This window comes from Salmo salar, chromosome 27, assembly GCF_965601325.2.
Source record: "Salmo salar chromosome 27, fSalSal1, whole genome shotgun sequence".
Taxonomy (NCBI): domain Eukaryota; kingdom Metazoa; phylum Chordata; class Actinopteri; order Salmoniformes; family Salmonidae; genus Salmo; species Salmo salar.
In genome coordinates this window covers 6,504,885-6,522,724 of record NC_138317.1, presented here as the reverse complement: position 1 = coordinate 6,522,724, position 17,840 = coordinate 6,504,885, and the positions used below count along the sequence as shown (strand labels likewise).

Genomic DNA, 17,840 nt, shown 5'->3' with positions numbered 1-17,840 from the left:
CAACGCTGTAGAGATCATCAAAGGCATAAGTACGTAAGAGCGTCACACCTTGGCTACGTCCCAAATTGCACCCTATTCCTTATGTAGTTCACTTCTTTTGACCATGGCCCATTGTGTAGTACTTTTTACGAGAGCCCTATGTGGGGAATAGGGTGCCATTTGGGACGCAGTGATTGATTTTCAGGCCAACAAATAGAGCCCTGTCACGTAGTCAACAGCGACAGCTTCTTGTGCCAACTTGATGCAAACTGCTAGGATAATGCAACAAGTAATCGAGTATGTAATCTATCTAACCCAGGGGTAGGCAACCCTGGTCCTGGAGAGCTGTTTTTGATTTAACCGACCTGAAAGACCAGGTGTTTTGAATTTAGGCAGTCACTGAACTGATCAATTAGCTCAGTTGGTCAGGTAGAGTGCCTAGTTGGGACAAAATCCTGCAGCACCTGCGGCTCTCCAGGAACAGGTTGTATGTATTGTATTTATTCATAAAACAAGTGTAGGAACAAGTATCTTTGTTCCCTGTTTGCCTCTCCATATGTCATTCTGTCTCACTTCTTCCTCTTCTTTCTCCCTGTTTCCCTTTTCTCTCTCATCACCCTCCTCTCGCTTCCTCCCCCACCCTGTGTAGTCTCGTTCTTCGTGGTGGCGCTCGGAGGCTCCATGGTTGGCGTTATCTTTGCTCTGCTGATCTCGCTCTTGACCAGATGCACCAAGAACATCCAGATTATCGAGCCAGGCTTCATCTTTGTCCTGGGCTACCTCTCTTACCTCACAGCCGAGATGCTCTCGCTATCTCCTATCCTGTCGTAAGTCCTTCTGAGTGTTGTGTTGATTTATTAGGCCTTTTACAACCTTTCCATTAAGGGGGTTTCCATTGAAAACCTAACATGATATTTCCACTTACCTTGGCTTAGTTTTTAGATACAATATGTATTTCAGGTACATAGCTCCTTTTTTTTCTAAGTGTGTACTACCTAGAACCTAAGAGTTCTTCAGCTGTCCCCATAATATAACCCTTTTTGGGTTCCAGGTAGAACCCTTTCACAGAAGGTTCTACATAGAACCCTAAAATATTCTACATGGAAGCAAAAAGGGTTCTCCCTGGAACCGAAAAGGGTTCTACTTTGGAGACAGCCGAAGAAACCTTTTTTCTAAGAATGTATGTTTGAGCCATGTATGACCCTTGAGGTTGAATCTGGTCGACTATGGCAGAGCTCTCTACATACCATTATATACAGTACCTACTGCGTTTTAGTCTATTCTAAGTGACATGGCCCTTTTCTTGCTGTGCCATAGGTGTACATTCTATGGTGTCTGCTGTCAGAAGTATATCAATGCCAACATGGACGAGAGGTCAGTCAGTACGGTACGATACGGAATGAAGGTGTTCGCAAATGGCTCAGAGACCATCATCTTCGTCTTCCTCGGCATCACGGCCATAGATCCGTCTATATGGGTGTGGAACACAGCCTTTATCTTCCTCACGCTCCTCTTCATCTTTGTGTTCAGGTTCATAGGTGAGTTTGGGTCATAATCTTTAGTATTATTTTGTGAGCGGAGGAATCAATGGAGATTCTTTTCCCTCAGAACAGCTTAAATTCGTCGAGGCACGGACTCTACAAGGGATGCTGGCCCATGTTGACTCCAATGCCTCCCACAGCCGTGTCAAGTTGGCTGGATGTCCTTTGGGTGTTGGACCATTCTTGATACACACGGGAAACTGTTGAGCATGAAAAACCCAGCAGCGTTGCAGTTCTTGACACACACAAACCGATGTGCCTGGCTAGGGCAGTTGCGGTGAACATATTACCGCCACACCGGCAGTCATGAGTAATGACCTCAGTAAAATTCTACGTGACCGTTGAGTCACAGTAATCTCCACTTATGCACTCTGGAAATGCGTTGTTAGTACCCAACTCACTAACGATCATCAGGTCGCTAATGGCCTGATACTCAGGGCTCTATTGTCCCTCTAACCAAATGCAATCGAAAATCACATGAAACACTTAACTCACATCACTGTGATTGATCAATTTGAAGAAAGAAGTTCAACAACCGGTTGAAACTGAGTGGAAGGCACAGTGGTCTAAGGCACTGCATAGCAGTTGCTAGCTGTGCCAATAGAGGTTCTGAGTTCGAGTCCAGGCTCTGTCACAGCCGGCCGAGACCGGGAGACCAATGGGGCGGCGCACAATTGGCCCAGTGTCGTCCGGGTTAGGGGAGGGCATGGTCAGCAGAGATGTTCTTGTGCCATCGCACACTAGCGACTCCTGTGGTGGGCCGGGCGCAGTGCACGCTGACACGGTAGCCAGGTGTACGGTGTTTCCTCCGACACATTGGTGCGGCTTGCTTCCGGGTTAAGTGGGCATTGTGTCAAGAAGCAGTGCGGCTTGGTTGGGTTGTGTTTCGGAGGACACACGGCTCTCGACCTTCGCCTCTCCTGAGTCCGTACGGGAGTTGCAGTGATGAGACAAGACTGTAACTACCAATTGGAAACCATGAAAATGCGTAGAAAAAGGGGTAAAAAAATAAAAAAGTGGAAAACATGGTCATTGTGGATGTTGTTTCAAAGCCTAACACAACAAAATGGACAGCGCTTTCAAAGGTGATGATTAATTCAAAACACCATATGCATATTAGAGATTATGTTTAAGCATTGGCCTATATATGAGCCCAAGCTGAAAAAAATCCCTGAATTAAAATAATGATTTCGCAGTTATACAATACATAGCCTACTGAATATTGCACATGGCAGAAAAAACCAAAAAATACTGATTTAAGATATCTTTGGTAAATAATTGGTCTATCCTAAATTAAACAAATTTAGCCTACAATTATATTGAATTTGTATTAGATTTTGAGTAGCCTAATAATAGTGCATTTTCCCCTCATAATTAATAGGCTGAAATATTGCCTTTAGCTACCGGACATCTCACCACCATGAGTTTCCAGCGCGCAGAAAGATGGGCTGTCAACAGTTAAATATGTTTTGTTGTGAAATAATATTACTATAGATGTTCCCGAACATACTTCATTTGGTTTCCCAAATTAAGCACTGGGTAGCTGCAAGAACAGGGTTGGTGAGCCCATAGCATACAGAGTTAGGCGACATATCATCTGTTGCTTAGTGAAATTACCGGAGTAGCCTACCTGGCATGAATGAAAAACGTACTTGCAGGAAGGTGGCCTCTATTTGCTATTCCAGTGCATACAGATGACGTCTGTTTTTGTCTTTCCCCGGTTCATGCCCATTTAATAATGGGCCATTCTAAATCTAAACTAATTTTCCATATTAGTAAAGACAAGATGAAATTGAGAATAGTCTGATGGGTGAAAATATGATCACTTGATGAAAGAACAGCTTGCACCTTGAAGGAACAGAACGCAAGCTTTTTTTTTGCAACTTTCTCAAATGATCAATAGCCTATAGTCGCATCATGCAGCCAATATATCTTTTGATTTTTAAGGCATCTATGATTTGTATCATTCACAACTAAAGCCAAATAGCTCTAAATCTAGCATATAGGGCTTGTTTCAAATGATCACTTTTACACTCAACGTAGCGACTTCATATGTGCGCACTTTCGCTCTTGAATGGGAAAAATATCCTTTCTATTTTATTCAGCTAAGTTCAATTATATTATTCTTACTATAACATTATGTAATGGAATTTATAAGCATATCTTGTCTGCTAAATGAACAAGCCTACAGCGTATGGCATGGTGCATAGCCAGATAACATACAGTAGGCCAACTCACATTCTGTTATTTTAAATACATTTTCTTCATATCATAATGTTACTTTAGTCCTGCCTAAAATAAATAATGGCTTTATTGTGATGGTGTACAGTTGAAGTCAGAAGTTTACATGATATAAATATGAACTTGATTGAACAAAACATGCATGTATTGTATTACATAATGTCCTAGGAGTGTCATCTGAGGAAGATCATCAAAGGTTAGTGCTGCATTTAGCTGTGGTTTTGGTTTTTGTGACATATATGCTTGCTTTTAAAATGGCTGTGTGATTATTTTTGGCTGGGTACTCTCCTGACATAATCTAATGTTTTGCTTTCGCTGTAAAGCCTTTTTGAAATCGGACAATCTGGTTGGAACCTGTTAGGGCTAGGGGGCAGTATTTACATGGCCGGATAAAAAAACGTACCCGATTTAATCTGGTTATTACTACTGCCCAGAAACTAGAATATGCATATAATTATTGGCTTTGGATAGAAAACACCCTAAAGTTTCTAAAACTGTTTGAATGGTGTCTGTGAGTATAACAGAACTCATATGGCAGGCAAAAACCTGAGAAGATTCTGTACAGGAAGTGCCCTCTCTGACCATTCCTTGGGCTTCTTGACTCTCTTTATTGAAAACTTAGGATCTTTGCTGTAACGTGACACTTCCTACTGCTCCCATAGGCTCTCAGAACCCGGGAAAAAGCTGAATGATGTCTTTGCAGCCCCTGGCTGAAAAACATTAGCGCCTTTGGTAAGTGGTCTATCAGAGGACAATGAGACTGAGGCGTGTGCACGAGGCGACCCCATGTTTTTTATTTTCTCTGTCTTTGAACTAAAACACGGTTTCCCGGTCGGAATATTATCGCTTTTTTACGAGAAAAATGTCATAAAAATTGATTTTAAACAGTGGTTGACATGCTTCGAAGTACGGTAATGGAATATTTATAATTTTTTTGTCACGAAACGCGTCGGGCATATTACCTCAACTACCTTATACCCTTGCACGTTGCCTTGGTACCAGTGTATAGCCTCATTATTGTAACTTTTTTTTCTATTGAGCAATTTTTTTTTGTTCTTACTTTTTAACTTGGGAAAGGGCTTGTATGTAAGCATTTCGTGGTAAAGTCGCACTTGTTTCTGTGCGAACAGAGGCAAAAAAACGTCCTTATGGCAAGAGGAGAAAAAGGGTTCACAGGAAGATGGCTAATGGCAGTTTGACTTCCTAAACCAAGTCAAAGAGACCGGAGGGAGGGCAGACATGATGACAGCTGCCCCTGGCTGGGAACCCAAAAAGGCACTGGGGGGAGAGCCTGAGGGAGGAGAGACACTCTGGGGAAAAATGTGTCTCCTCCTTTTCTTGAGTCAGCAAGGACGTGAAGTGGGATGCAGCACAGAGAATAGTCATAACCTAATGTCACCGTGCCTCCCCAGTGTTTTAAAACATGTATTGGGGAGGGACGTTAAAACCTGAAGAGAGAGGATAGGGCAGGGAGTAGTCTGCTTTGCGCATTATCTTCCATTGCCGTAAGGACTGCGCCCTAGATCCCCTAAGGCCAGCTGGGTGGCAGGGACGAGATGCATTGATCAACAGGCTGCCATGAGGCCCGGGTTTGTGGGGCAGGCAGAAGTTAACTTCTCTAGGGCCGGCGGGACGAAATCGACCCACCTACGTAACAGCCAGTGGAATCCTGTGGCGCGTTATTCAAATACCTTAGAAATGCTATTACTTCAATTTCTCAAACATATGACTATTTTACACCATTTTAAAGACAAGACTCTCGTTAATCTAACCACACTGTCCGATTTCAAAAAGGCTTTACAACGAAAGCAAAACATTAGATTATGTCAGCAGAGTACCCAGCCAGAAATAATCAGACACCCATTTTTCAAGCTAGCATATAATGTCACAAAAACCCAGAAGACAGCTAAATGCAGCACTAACCTTTGATGATCTTCATCAGATGACACACCTAGGACATTATGTTATACAATACATGCATGTTTTGTTCAATCAAGTTCATATTTATATCAAAAACCAGCTTTTTACATTAGCATGTGACGTTCAGAACTAGCATAACCCCCGCAAACTTCCGGTGAATTTACAAAAAATTTACTAAATTACTCACGATAAACGTTCACAAAAAGCATAACAATTATTTTAAGAATTATAGATACAGAACTCCTCTATGCACTGGATATGTCTGATTTTAAAATAGCTTTTCGGTGAAAGCACATTTTGCAATATTCTCAGTACATAGCCCGGCATCACAGGGCTAGCTATTTAGACACCCAGCAAGTTTAGCACTCACCAAAGTCAGATTTACTATTAGAAAAGTTTGATTACCTTTGCTGTTCTTCGTCAGAATGCACTCCCAGGACTTCTACTTCAATGACAAATGTTGGTTTGGTCCCAAATAATCCATTGTTATATCCAAATAGCGGCGTTTTGTTCGTGCGTTCAAGACACTATCCGAAAGGGTAAATAAGGGTGACGAGCATGGCGCAATTCGTGACCAAAAAATTCTAAATATTCCATTACCGTACTTCGAAGCATGTCAAACGCTGTTTAAATGTCACGATTCCCACCGACGGTGGCGCCTCCTCCTGCTCGGGTGGCGCTCGGCGGTCGTCGTCACCGGCCTATTAGCTACCACTGATTCCCTTTTTGGTTTTCCCTTTTTGGTTTTGTGCACCTGTGTTTAGTTTGGTTAATTAGTGGGGCTATTTATGTTAGCTGGTCCGCTTCCGTGTTGTGCGGGATTATTTCAATTGTGACGGTTCATGTTCGTGTCGGCGCTATTTTACGCCGTGTGTACTTTCTCCCCTGTGTTTGGGAATATTTTGTTTGATGAGTGAGTGTACATTAAATACGCCACTACCCTGTACTCGCTGCTTCCTGTGCCTCATTCCTTCACCACGACTGCCAATCCGTTACAGAATCCCGCACCACGAAAAGGCATGGAATCAGCAGGAGCAGCGGCCACCCCTGTCCCCTCGATGGAGGAACGCGTCCTCCACCACACTACGGTCCTCCACCGCATAGGAAGCGCGATGGACCAGATGATGGAGAGGATGGACAGATGGGAGAGAAGTGGTCTCCTCTCTCCACCTCCGGCTCTTCCGATACAGCCACCTCCTCCTCCCACTACGTCTGGCTCAGGCGCGCTTCGTTTGGCGCTCCCGAGGGAGTATGATGGGGCGGCGGCTGGGTGCCAGGGATTTCTGCTCCAGCTCGAGCTGTACCTGGCCACCGTCAGACCTGCTCCCTCAGGAGAGGAGAGCGTGAGTGCCCTCGTTTCCTGCCTGACGGGCCGAGCTCTGGAGTGGGCTAATGCGGTCTGGAATGGCCCAGACTCGGCGAGGGACCATTATCCAGAGTTCACCCGCCGCTTTCGGGCCGTGTTCGACCACCCTCCGGAAGGAAGAGCGGCGGGTGAACGGCTGTTCCACCTCAGGCAGGAGACGAGGAGCGCTCAGGACTTCGCGTTGGAGTTCAGGACCTTGGCTGCTGGGGCGGGGTGGAACGACAGGGCCCTCATAGACCACTATAGATGCAGTCTCCGGGCGGACGTCCGCAGGGAGCTGGCCTGTCGAGATGCAGCTCTATCCCTGGACGAGCTCATCGACATGTCCATTCGTTTGGACAATCTGCTGGCTGCCCGCGGGCGTTCGGAGAGGGTCCTGCCCATTCCACCTCCGTGCACCCCCGACCCTACCCCTATGGAGGTGGGGGGGGCCGTGCCAAGGGGCACCGGAGGAGCTGGCTCCTCCTGCACCAGCTGTGGTTGGAGAGGACACACGGCCGACCGGTGCCGGAGGATCCAGTCGGGAGTCGAGAGGGCAGGCAGAACACTTCTCGGTCACCCCAGGTGAGTCAGCACCAGATTCACCCAGAACCCCCTGTTGGTCACGTGTTCTTACCTGTTTTGTTTTCTAAATTTTTCCCCTCTTCCCAGCATAGGGCGCTAGTCGATTCAGGCGCAGCTGGGAACTTTATGGATCGTGGACTTGCCATTAAGCTGGGCATTCCGCGGGTGCCGTTAGATTCCCCCTTCCCCGTGCACTCCCTAGATAGCTGACCATTAGGGTCAGGGCTAGTCAGGGAGTCTACGGTGCCACTGGACATGGTAACGCAGGGGAATCATAAGGAACGCATTAGTTTTTTCCTTATTGATTCGCCTGCATTTCCGGTGGTGCTGGGGGTCCCCTGGCTAGCTGGTCACAATCCCCGTATTTCGTGGAAACAGGTGGTTCTCCAGGGGTGGTCAGAGGAGTGTTCAGGGAGGTGTCTAGGAGTTTCCATAGGTGCCACGTCGGTGGAGAGTCCAGACCATGTGTCCCCCGTGCGCATTCCCCCTGAGTACGCCGATTTGGCGATCGCCTTCTGTAAAAAGAGGGCGACTAAATTACCACCCCATCGACAGGGGGATTGTGCGATAGACCTCCAGGTTAACGCTGCGCTTCCCAAGAGTCACGTGTACCCCTTGTCACAGGAGGAGACAGCGGCTATGGAGACATATGTCACTGAATCCCTGGGACAGGGGTACATTCGGCCCTCCATCTCACCCGCCTCCTCGAGTTTCTTTTTTGTGAAGAAAAAGGAGGGAGGTCTGCGTCCGTGCATTGATTACAGAGGTCTAAACGCTATCATGGTGGGGTTTAGTTACCCACTACCTCTCATCGCTACGGCGGTGGAATCATTTCACGGAGCAAAGTTCTTCACGAAACTGGATCTCAGGAGCGCGTATAACTTGGTGCGTATCAAGAAGGGAGACGAGTGGAAAACCGCCTTTAGTACCACATTGGGCCATTATGAGTACCTCGTCATGCCGTATGGGTTGAAAAATGCTCCAGCCGTCTTTCAATCCTTTGTTGACGAGATTCTCAGGGACCTGCACGGGCAGGGCGTGATTGTCTATATCGATGACATTCTGATATATTCCGCCACCCGCTCCGCGCATGTGTCCCTGGTGCGCAAGGTGCTTGGTAGACTGCTGGAGCATGACCTATACGTTAAGGCTGAGAAATGTGTGTTTTCCAAACGAGCCGTTTCCTTTCTGGGTTATCGCATTTCCACCACGGGGGTGGTGATGGAGTGTGACCGCGTTAAGGCCGTGCGTAATTGGTCGACTCCAACCACGGTGAAGGAGGTGCAGCGGTTCTTAGGCTTTGCCAATTACTACCGGAGGTTTATCCGGGGTTTTGGCCAGGTAGCGGCTCCCATTACCTCACTGCTGAAGGGGGGGCCGGTGCGTTTGCGATGGTCGACGGAGGCGGAGGGAGCCTTCAAGAAGTTGAAGACCCTGTTCACCGACGCACCCGTGTTGGCGCACCCGGACCCGTCTCTAGCATTCATAGTGGAGGTGGACGCATCCGAGGCTGGGGTGGGTGCCGTGCTATCACAGCGCTCGGGTACGCCATCGAAACTCCGCCCCTGCGCTTTCTTTTCGAAGAAGCTCAGTTCAGCGGAGCGTAACTATGATGTGGGGGACAGGGAGTTGCTAGCGGTGGTAAAAGCTTTGAGGGTGTGGCGGCACTGGCTTGAGGGGGCTAAACACCCCTTTCTCATCTGGACCGACCACCGAAACCTGGAGTACATCCGGGCAGCGAGGAGACTGAATCCGCGTCAGGCAAGGTGGGCCATGTTCTTCGCCCGGTTTAGGTTCACTATCTCCTATAGACCGGGTTCCCTTAACACTAGGGCCGACGCGCTGTCCCTTCTCTATGACACGGAGGACCGGCCCATCGATCCAACTCCCATCATTCCAGCGTCTAAGCTGGTGGCACCGGTGGTATGGGAGGTGGACGCGGACATCGAGCGGGCATTAGTGTTGGAACCTGCGCCTGCGCAGGTTCCCGTGGGTCGCATGTATGTGCCGCTCGGTGTTCGTGATCGTTTGATTCGATGGGCGCACACGCTACCTACGGCGGGTCATCCTGGTGTGGCGAGGACAGTGCGGAGTCTCAGGGGGAAGTACTGGTGGCCCACCTTGGCTAAGGACGTGAGGTCCTATGTCTCTTCCTGTTCGGTGTGCACTCAGAGTAAGGCTCCTAGGCATCTACCGAGAGGGAAGTTACAGCCCCTCCCCGTTCCACAACGGCCATGGTCGCACCTGTCTATAGATTTCTTGACAGATCTTCCCCCCTCTCAGGGGAACACTGCGATTCTGGTGGTTGTGGATCGGTTCTCTAAGTCCTGCCATCTCCTCCCATTGCCCGGTCTCCCTACGGCCCTGCAGACTGCGGAGGCCCTATTTACCCACGTCTTCCGGCACTACGGGGTGCCGGAGGACATTGTCTCTGATCGAGGTTCCCAGTTCACATCCAGGGTCTGGAGGGCGTTTATGGAGCGGCTGGGGGTCTCGGTCAGTTTGACCTCCGGTTTTCACCCCGAGAGCAATGGGCAGGCGGAGAGGGTGAACCAGGATGTGGGCAGGTTTCTGAGGTCGTATTGCCAGGACCGGCCAGGGGAGTGGGCGAGGTACATTCCCTGGGCTGAGTTAGCCCAGAACTCACTTCGCCACTCCTCTACTAACATGTCACCCTTTCAGTGTGTTTTGGGTTACCAGCCGGTCCTGGCACCATGGCACCGGAGTCAGACCGAGGCTCCTGCGGTGGAGGACTGGGTACAGCACTCCAAGGAGACCTGGAGAGCCGTCCAGGACTCACTAAAGGAGGCCAGTGCGCGGCAGAAGAGGAGTGCTGACCGCCACCGCAGTGAGGCGCCCGTGTTCGCACCGGGAGACAGGGTCTGGCTCTCGACCCGGAACCTGCCCCTCCGCGTGCCCTGCCGGAAGCTGGGGCCGCAGTGTGTGGGGCCCTTTAAAGTCCTGAGGAGGATAAACGAGGTGTGTTATCGGTTACAACTCCCTTCCTATTACCGTATTAACCCCTCGTTTCATGTGTCTTTCCTCAGGCCGGTGGTAGCTGGTCCCCTGCAGGAAGGTGAGGTGCTGGAGGTCCCCGGCGTACAGCGTACGGGCCATTCTGGACTCGAGACGCCGGGCGAGGGGCCTGCAGTACCTCGTGGACTGGGAGGGGTACGGCCCGGAGGAGAGGTGCTGGGTGCCGGCGGAGGACGTCTTGGACCCATCCATGTTGAAGGATTTCCATCGCCTCCGTCCGGATCGCCCTGCGCCTCGCCCTCCGGGTCGTCCTCGAGGCCGGTGTCGGCGCGCTGCGGGAGCCGCGCGTCAGGAGGGGGGTACTGTCACGATTCCCACCGACGGTGGCGCCTCCTCCTGCTCGGGTGGCGCTCGGCGGTCGTCGTCACCGGCCTATTAGCTACCACTGATTCCCTTTTTGGTTTTCCCTTTTTGGTTTTGTGCACCTGTGTTTAGGTTGGTTAATTAGCGGGGCTATTTATGTTAGCTGGTCCGCTTCCGTGTTGTGCGGGATTATTTCAATTGTGACGGTTCATGTTCGTGTCGGCGCTATTTTACGCCGTGTGTACTTTCTCCCCTGTGTTTGGGAATATTTTGTTTGATGAGTGAGTGTACATTAAATACGCCACTACCCTGTACTCGCTGCTTCCTGTGCCTCATTCCTTCACCACGACTGCCAATCCGTTACATTAAAATCAATTTTTATGCCATTTTTCTCATAAAAAAGCGATAATATTCCGACCGGGAATCTGCGTTTAGGTAAAAAGAGGAAAGAAAATAAAGCACGGGGTCGCCTCGTGCACGCACCTAAGCCCATTGTCCTCTGATCGGCCACTTGCCAAAAGCGTAAATGTGTTTCAGCCTGGGGCTGCCTCGATATCATTCAGCTTTTTCCCGGGCTCTGAGAGCCTATGGGAGCCGTAGGAGCTTATGGTGATGCGTCCTCGGCAGAAGTCAGGGCATTCGTACTTCTTGCGCTTCACAGAGTGGAGTGTCACTTGGTCTGCACCACTTAAAGTGCACCGCTCATTGTGATTTAGGGCTAATCTCTATAGCCAGTCAGCTATTAGAGCAGCTGGCTAAACAAGAAGACAATACCTTACCTCTTCTGAGATGTTGGAGTCAGTTTCTCGGTGCTTGACATAGGAGTTCAGCCAAGATAGCATGAAATAAAAAGGCAGCACCGTTTTCCCAGCTGTATCTCCACTTCAACCGTAAATATATATATTTTTGCTTTACGGGCTTGCTCGCGACTGCCTCCACTTCTTGTGGCAAGATTCCCCTTCCATTCCCATTACCTCCCTGATCTCTTTCATGGAGATGTTTATATTTGCATACTTGTTCTGGTAGCCTTTTGTCAAAGTTGTCCATGTTTGTTGTCAAGGAAGTGAGTTTGTGTTTATACAGGACGTACCTCCAGCATCTGCCGTCAACCGATCATGTCAATGCGGAGCTATACAGCGCTCTCCGCATTGTGAGAAAATTTGGGAGGCGCATGGCATCGACATGCAGAGCTTGATTTGGCCTCCGGAGGCTCAGCAACTGCGTCACATTGCGTCAATCAACTTTTAAGAGGGCCTGGATTCCTCCATGTTGTGCATGTCTAAGCTTGGGCGCGCTTAGCCAGCACATTTTCAGTAAGGGGCTTATCCCACAAGCGCTTAGCTTACCGTAGGCAACCTGCAACTGCAGGTAGCAGTTGCATTACTGGGTCTGCACTAGTGGATAGTCTCCTTCCATCGTACAGATTCCTTTCTCGGATTCTGTTCCCCAGGGGATCCGGCCACTCGATCTGGTCGTGGCTCGCCTACAGACATCAAAGAACCCAAACTCCAGTGGAGGAATGGCGTCTTCTCTGTGTTCAAGGCTGTCCCATCTAAAAGACTGAGAGGGCGGGACCTGGTCGACTTCCATGTCAGGTGCCGCCTCAAGGAGACTGGCAAGGTTCATCTCGCCATTATCCTCATTGTCCCCTAGTTTGCCTTCCCCCGAGAAGGGGTCGTCGGACTGATAAAGGGAGGAATTGAGGCTATCCATGATCTCGTCCCAGCTGGTCGTGGGGGGCAGAGCTACAGCTCCCGCTAGTGGCTCGGTGGCGAACCAGGCTACCGAGAGAGAGGCCAGTTTTGCCTCAGTTAGCGACTTGCAGCACTCGTAGGACTCAAAGTCCTTGAGCGCCACCTTGGCATGTTTCCCTCCCAAGCACATGATGGCACAGAAGGTGATAATCCTTCCTAGCAATTGTAGAACCAAAAGCACAATAACGTGGTGATTCATGTCCTGAGCTAAGCTCGTTTTGGGTAGGGGTGGATGGATTATTTTGGACCAAACCAACATTTGTTATTGAAGTAGCAGTCCTGGGAGTGCATTCTGACGAAGACAACAAAGGTAATGAAACTTTTGTAATAGTAAATCGGAGTTTGATCAGGGCTAAACTTGGTCGGTGTCTAAATGGCTAGCCGTGATGGCTGGGCTATCTACTGAGAATATTGCAAAATGTGCTTTCACCGAAAAGCTATTTTAAAATCGGACATATCGAGTGCATAGAGGAGTTCTGTATCTATAATTCTTAAAATAATTGTTATGTTTTTTGTGAACGTTTATCGTGAGTAATTTAGTAAATTCACCGGATGTTTGCGGGGGTATGCTAGTTCTGAACGTCACATGCTAATGTAAAAAGCTGGTTTTTGATATAAATATGAACTTGATTGAACAAAACATGCATGCATTGTATAACATAATGTCCTAGGGTTGTCATCTGATGAAGATCATCAAAGGTTAGTGCTGCATTTAGCTGTGGTTTTGTTTTTTGTGACATTATATGCTAGCTTGAAAAATGGGTGTCTGATTATTTCTGGCTTGGTACTCTGCTGACATAATCTAATGTTTTGCTTTCGCTGTAAAGCCTTTTTGAAATCGGACAGTGTGGTTAGATAAAGGAGAGTCTTGTCTTTAAAATGCTGTGAAATAGTCATATGTTTGAAAAATTGAAGTTTTTGTATTTTTGAGGAATTTGTAATTCGCGCCACGCCTATCATTGGATATTGGAGCAGGTGTTCCGCTAGCGGAACGTCTAGATGTAAGAGGTTAATCCAACCAGATTGTCCGATTTCAAAAAGGCTTTACAGCGAAAGCAAAACATTAGATTATGTCAGGAGAGTACCCTGCCAAAAATAATCACACAGCCATTTTCAAAGCAAGCATATATGTGAACAGAAACCAAAACCACAGCTAAATGCAGCACTAACCTTTGATGATCTTCATCAGATGACACTCCTAGGACATTATGTTATACAATACATGCATGTTTTGTTCAATCAAGTTCATATTTATATCAAAAACCAGCTTTTTACATTAGCATGTGATGTTCAGAACTAGCATACCCACCGAAAACTTCCGGTGAATTTACTAAATTACTCATGATAAACGTTGACAAAATACATAACAATTATTTTAAGAATTATAGATACAGAACTCCTTTATGCAAACGCTATGTCAGATTTTAAAATAGCTTTTCTGCGAAAGCACATTTTGCAATATTCTGAGTACATAGCTCGGCCATCACAGGCTAGCTAATTTGACACCCACCAAGTTTGGGGCAACCTAAACTCAGAATTACTATTAGAAAAGTTGGATTACCTTTGCTGTTCTTCGTCAGAATGCACTCCCAGGACTTCTACTTCAACAACAAATGTTGTTTTGGTTCCAAATAATCCATAGTTATATCCAAATACCTCCGTTTTGTTCGTGCGTTCAGGTCACTATCCGAAGGGTAACGCGCGAGCGCATTTCGTGACAAAAAAATTCGAAATATTCCATTACCGTACTTAGAAGCATGTCAAACGCTGTTTAAAATAAAAAATGTATGCGATTTTTCGCGTAAAATAGCGATAATATTCCAACCGGACAACGTTGTATTCATTCAAAGACTGAAAGAAAAAAATGGAGAAGTCTCGTGAGCGCGTATCTCAGTCTCACTGTCCCCAGGCAGGCCACTTACAAACTCTGCTGCTGTACTTTGCCCAGAGACAGGAGACGTGTCATTCCGCTTTGTAAACACTTTAGAGAGCCAATGGAAGCCTTAGAAAGTGTCACGTAACAGCACAGATGTTGTAATATCGATAGAGATGCAACAGAAGGACAACAAATTGTCAGACAGGGCACTTCCTGCATGGAATCTTCTCAGATTTTGGCCTGCCATATGAGTTCTGTTATACTCACAGACACCATTCAAACAGTTTTAGAAACTTTAGAGTGTTTTCTATCCAAATCTACTAATTATATGCATATTCTCAAGAGTAGTAACCAGTTTAAATTGGGTACGTTTTTTATCCGGCCGTGAAAATACTGCCCCCTAGCCCCAACAAGACCAAATTTACTGAGCTTGAGCACTTTGGACAAAAACAATGGATATATGTTGCCCTAAAAGTTGTGCAAAGTTGGTAGAATCTTATTTATCTCTCTGGGCTAGGTGGCACCAAATCGTCCCACCTACGTAACAGCCAGTTGAATCCTGTGGCGCGATTTTCAAATACCTTAGAAATGCTATTACTTCAATTTCTCAAACATATGACTATTTTACAGCTATTTAAAGACAAGACTCTCGTTAATCTAACCACACTGTCCGATTTCAAAAAGGCTTTACAACGAAAGCAAAACATTAGATTATGTCAGCAGAGTACCCAGCCAGAAATAATCAGACACCCATTTTTCAAGCTAGCATATAATGTCACATAAACCCAAACCACAGCTAAATGCAGCACTAACCTTTGATGATCTTCATCAGATGACAACCCTAGGACATTATGTTATACAATACATGCATGTTTTGTTCAATCAAGTTCATATTTATATCAAAAACAGCTTTTTTCATTAGCATGTGACGTTCAGAACTAGCATACCCTCCGCAAACTTCCAGGGAATTTACTAACAATTTACTAAATTACTCACGATAAACGTTCACAAAAAGCATAACAATTATTTTAAGAATTATAGATACAGAACTCCTCTATGCACTCGATATGTCCGATTTTAAAAAAGCTTTTTGGTGAAAGCACATGTTGCAATATTCTAAGTACATAGCCCAGCCATCACGGGCTAGCTATTTAGACACCCAGCAAGTTTAGCCTTCACCAAAATCAGATTTACTATAACAAAAATGTTATTACCTTTGCTGTTCTTTGTCAGAATGCACTCCCAGGACTTCTACTTCAATAACAAATGTTGGTTTGGTCCCAAATAATCCATCGTTATATCCAAACAGCGGCGTTTTGTTCGTGCGTTCTAGACACTATCCGAAATGGTAAATCAGGGTTACGAGCATGGCGCATTTCGTGACAAAAGAATTCTAAATATTCCATTACCGTACTTCGAAGCATGTCAACCGCTGTTTAAAATCCATTTTTATGCAATTTATCTCGTAAAAAAGCGATAATATTCCGACCGGGAATCTGCGTTTCGGTAAATAGAGGAAAAAAAAGAAAGACGGGGGCGACCAGTGCACGCGCCTAAGCCCACTGTCCCCTGATCGGCCACTTGACAAAGGCGATAATGTGTTTCAGCCTGGGGCTGGAATGACGACATTCAGCTTTTTCCCGGGCTCTGAGAGCCTATGGGAGCCGTGGGAAGTGTCACGTTACCGCAGAGATCCTTTGTTTTGGAAAGAGATGTCAAAGAAAGCCAATAAATGGTCAGACAGGCCACTTCCTGTAAAGGAATCTCTCAGGTTTTTGCCTGCCATATGAGTTCTGTTATACTCACAGACACCATTCAAACAGTTTTAGAAACTTTAGGGTGTTTTCTATCCATATCTAATAAGTATATGCATATTCTAGTTACTGGGTAGGAGTAGTAACCAGATTAAATCGGGTACGTTTTTTATCCGGCGGTGTAAATACTGCCCCCTAGCCCTAAGAGGTTAAAAATGTTTCATAGTTGTAATGGCTGCCAATGGTGCTTCCATCAAGCTTTAATGCTTGCTTCAAGTGGGAAGTGGGAAACTGGGAAGTGGGAAGTCCGACATGATTGTGTTCAAGTGCTTTTGAAGTTGGAACAATTCTTCAACCAATAAGATTTTAGCTAGCTTGATAAGCTTGCTAACATTGCTAATAATAAAGTTAGCTAGCTTGCTTTATGTTCTGGAACTTTGGCGACTACTAGGTATTTTTTAAACCTCACGCTTTGGGCTGGATGTGTCAATGTGTAATTCATATATGCATAATCTATGAGCAGAATTACTGTTTAACCTCAATTAGCCACGAAATCCCTAGTTTGAAAGGTACTGTTTTTATGGAAGCTGTGCTGCGCCATTTTCCCTACATTTTCGCTGACATGGGCCAGGCCCCAAGCAATTTGAGTTGAACCAACGAGATTCAATCCCTCACCATATGAGTGAATGCTAGAAAGAGGCACATCAGGCACCCACAGCAAAGCGAGAAAGAGCAATGAATGATGTGGTGCACATATTTGACTTGTTTCAGGAAACTAGGCATATGTCGCGGGTCACCACTTCAGAAGAGAGCCCCCATTTGATCGCAAACTCTTTTTATTATGAAAATGTATGCCATCTGTAAATACAAATAAAATGTGTTAAATTACGAGCCTAGTTGTTTTAGCTACAGAAAGACAGCAACCTTCCTGTTAGCCATGACTGGCTAAGATAATGAGTGCGCTCGACATGCTGAGAGATGAGTTCAGAGTGGTCTGCCATATACCATGCTTCTGTCTATATGAGCTGGTCAGTATGTGTAGGTAATCCTGTCTAACATAGCTAAGGTAAGATAGTCTAGCTAGCTACATTTTCAGATATTACACATTTCTAATTTGACAGTCGTTTTTATTTCAAAGTGTACTGTTAGCTAGCTAGCTAACATTAGCTAACTGGCTAGCTCACGTTACGTGTATGATCTTATTATTCGTATCTGAGCCATTTGCATTGCTAGTTATAGCCTAATGTTAGCTAGCTAACATTGAACCTGTTTGGTTAGCTACCTGCAGATTTATGTAGGGTAGTAACTTCATGAGTTGGGATTATGGTTCCTTGTTTAGCTAGCTAGCTATGTCTTAACAAAAGACTCCACTATGCAAGTAATCATTTCAATAGATTGTCACTGTGACAACTGTTGATTGGCGTAGTTGGTAAATCCGCTCTAGCTATCTACTCCGATTTCAGAGCACTCTCGACAGAGTGTGCCAGAGTGAAAAATTTACGAATT

At 46.4% G+C, this 17,840-nt stretch overlaps 1 protein-coding gene across 1 annotated transcript; it reads left to right on the top strand.

The window, feature by feature from the left end:
* The first annotated feature begins 585 nt into the window (after window positions 1-585).
* LOC145864357 (sodium/hydrogen exchanger 3) lies at window positions 586-1,534 on the top strand. Its single transcript, XM_082970078.1, has 2 exons — window positions 586-806; window positions 1,297-1,534. Exons 1-2 carry the CDS (start codon window positions 661-663, stop codon window positions 1,532-1,534), a joined length of 384 nt encoding a protein of 127 aa, XP_082826204.1. The 5' UTR covers window positions 586-660.
* The last annotated feature ends 16,306 nt before the right edge of the window (window positions 1,535-17,840 follow it).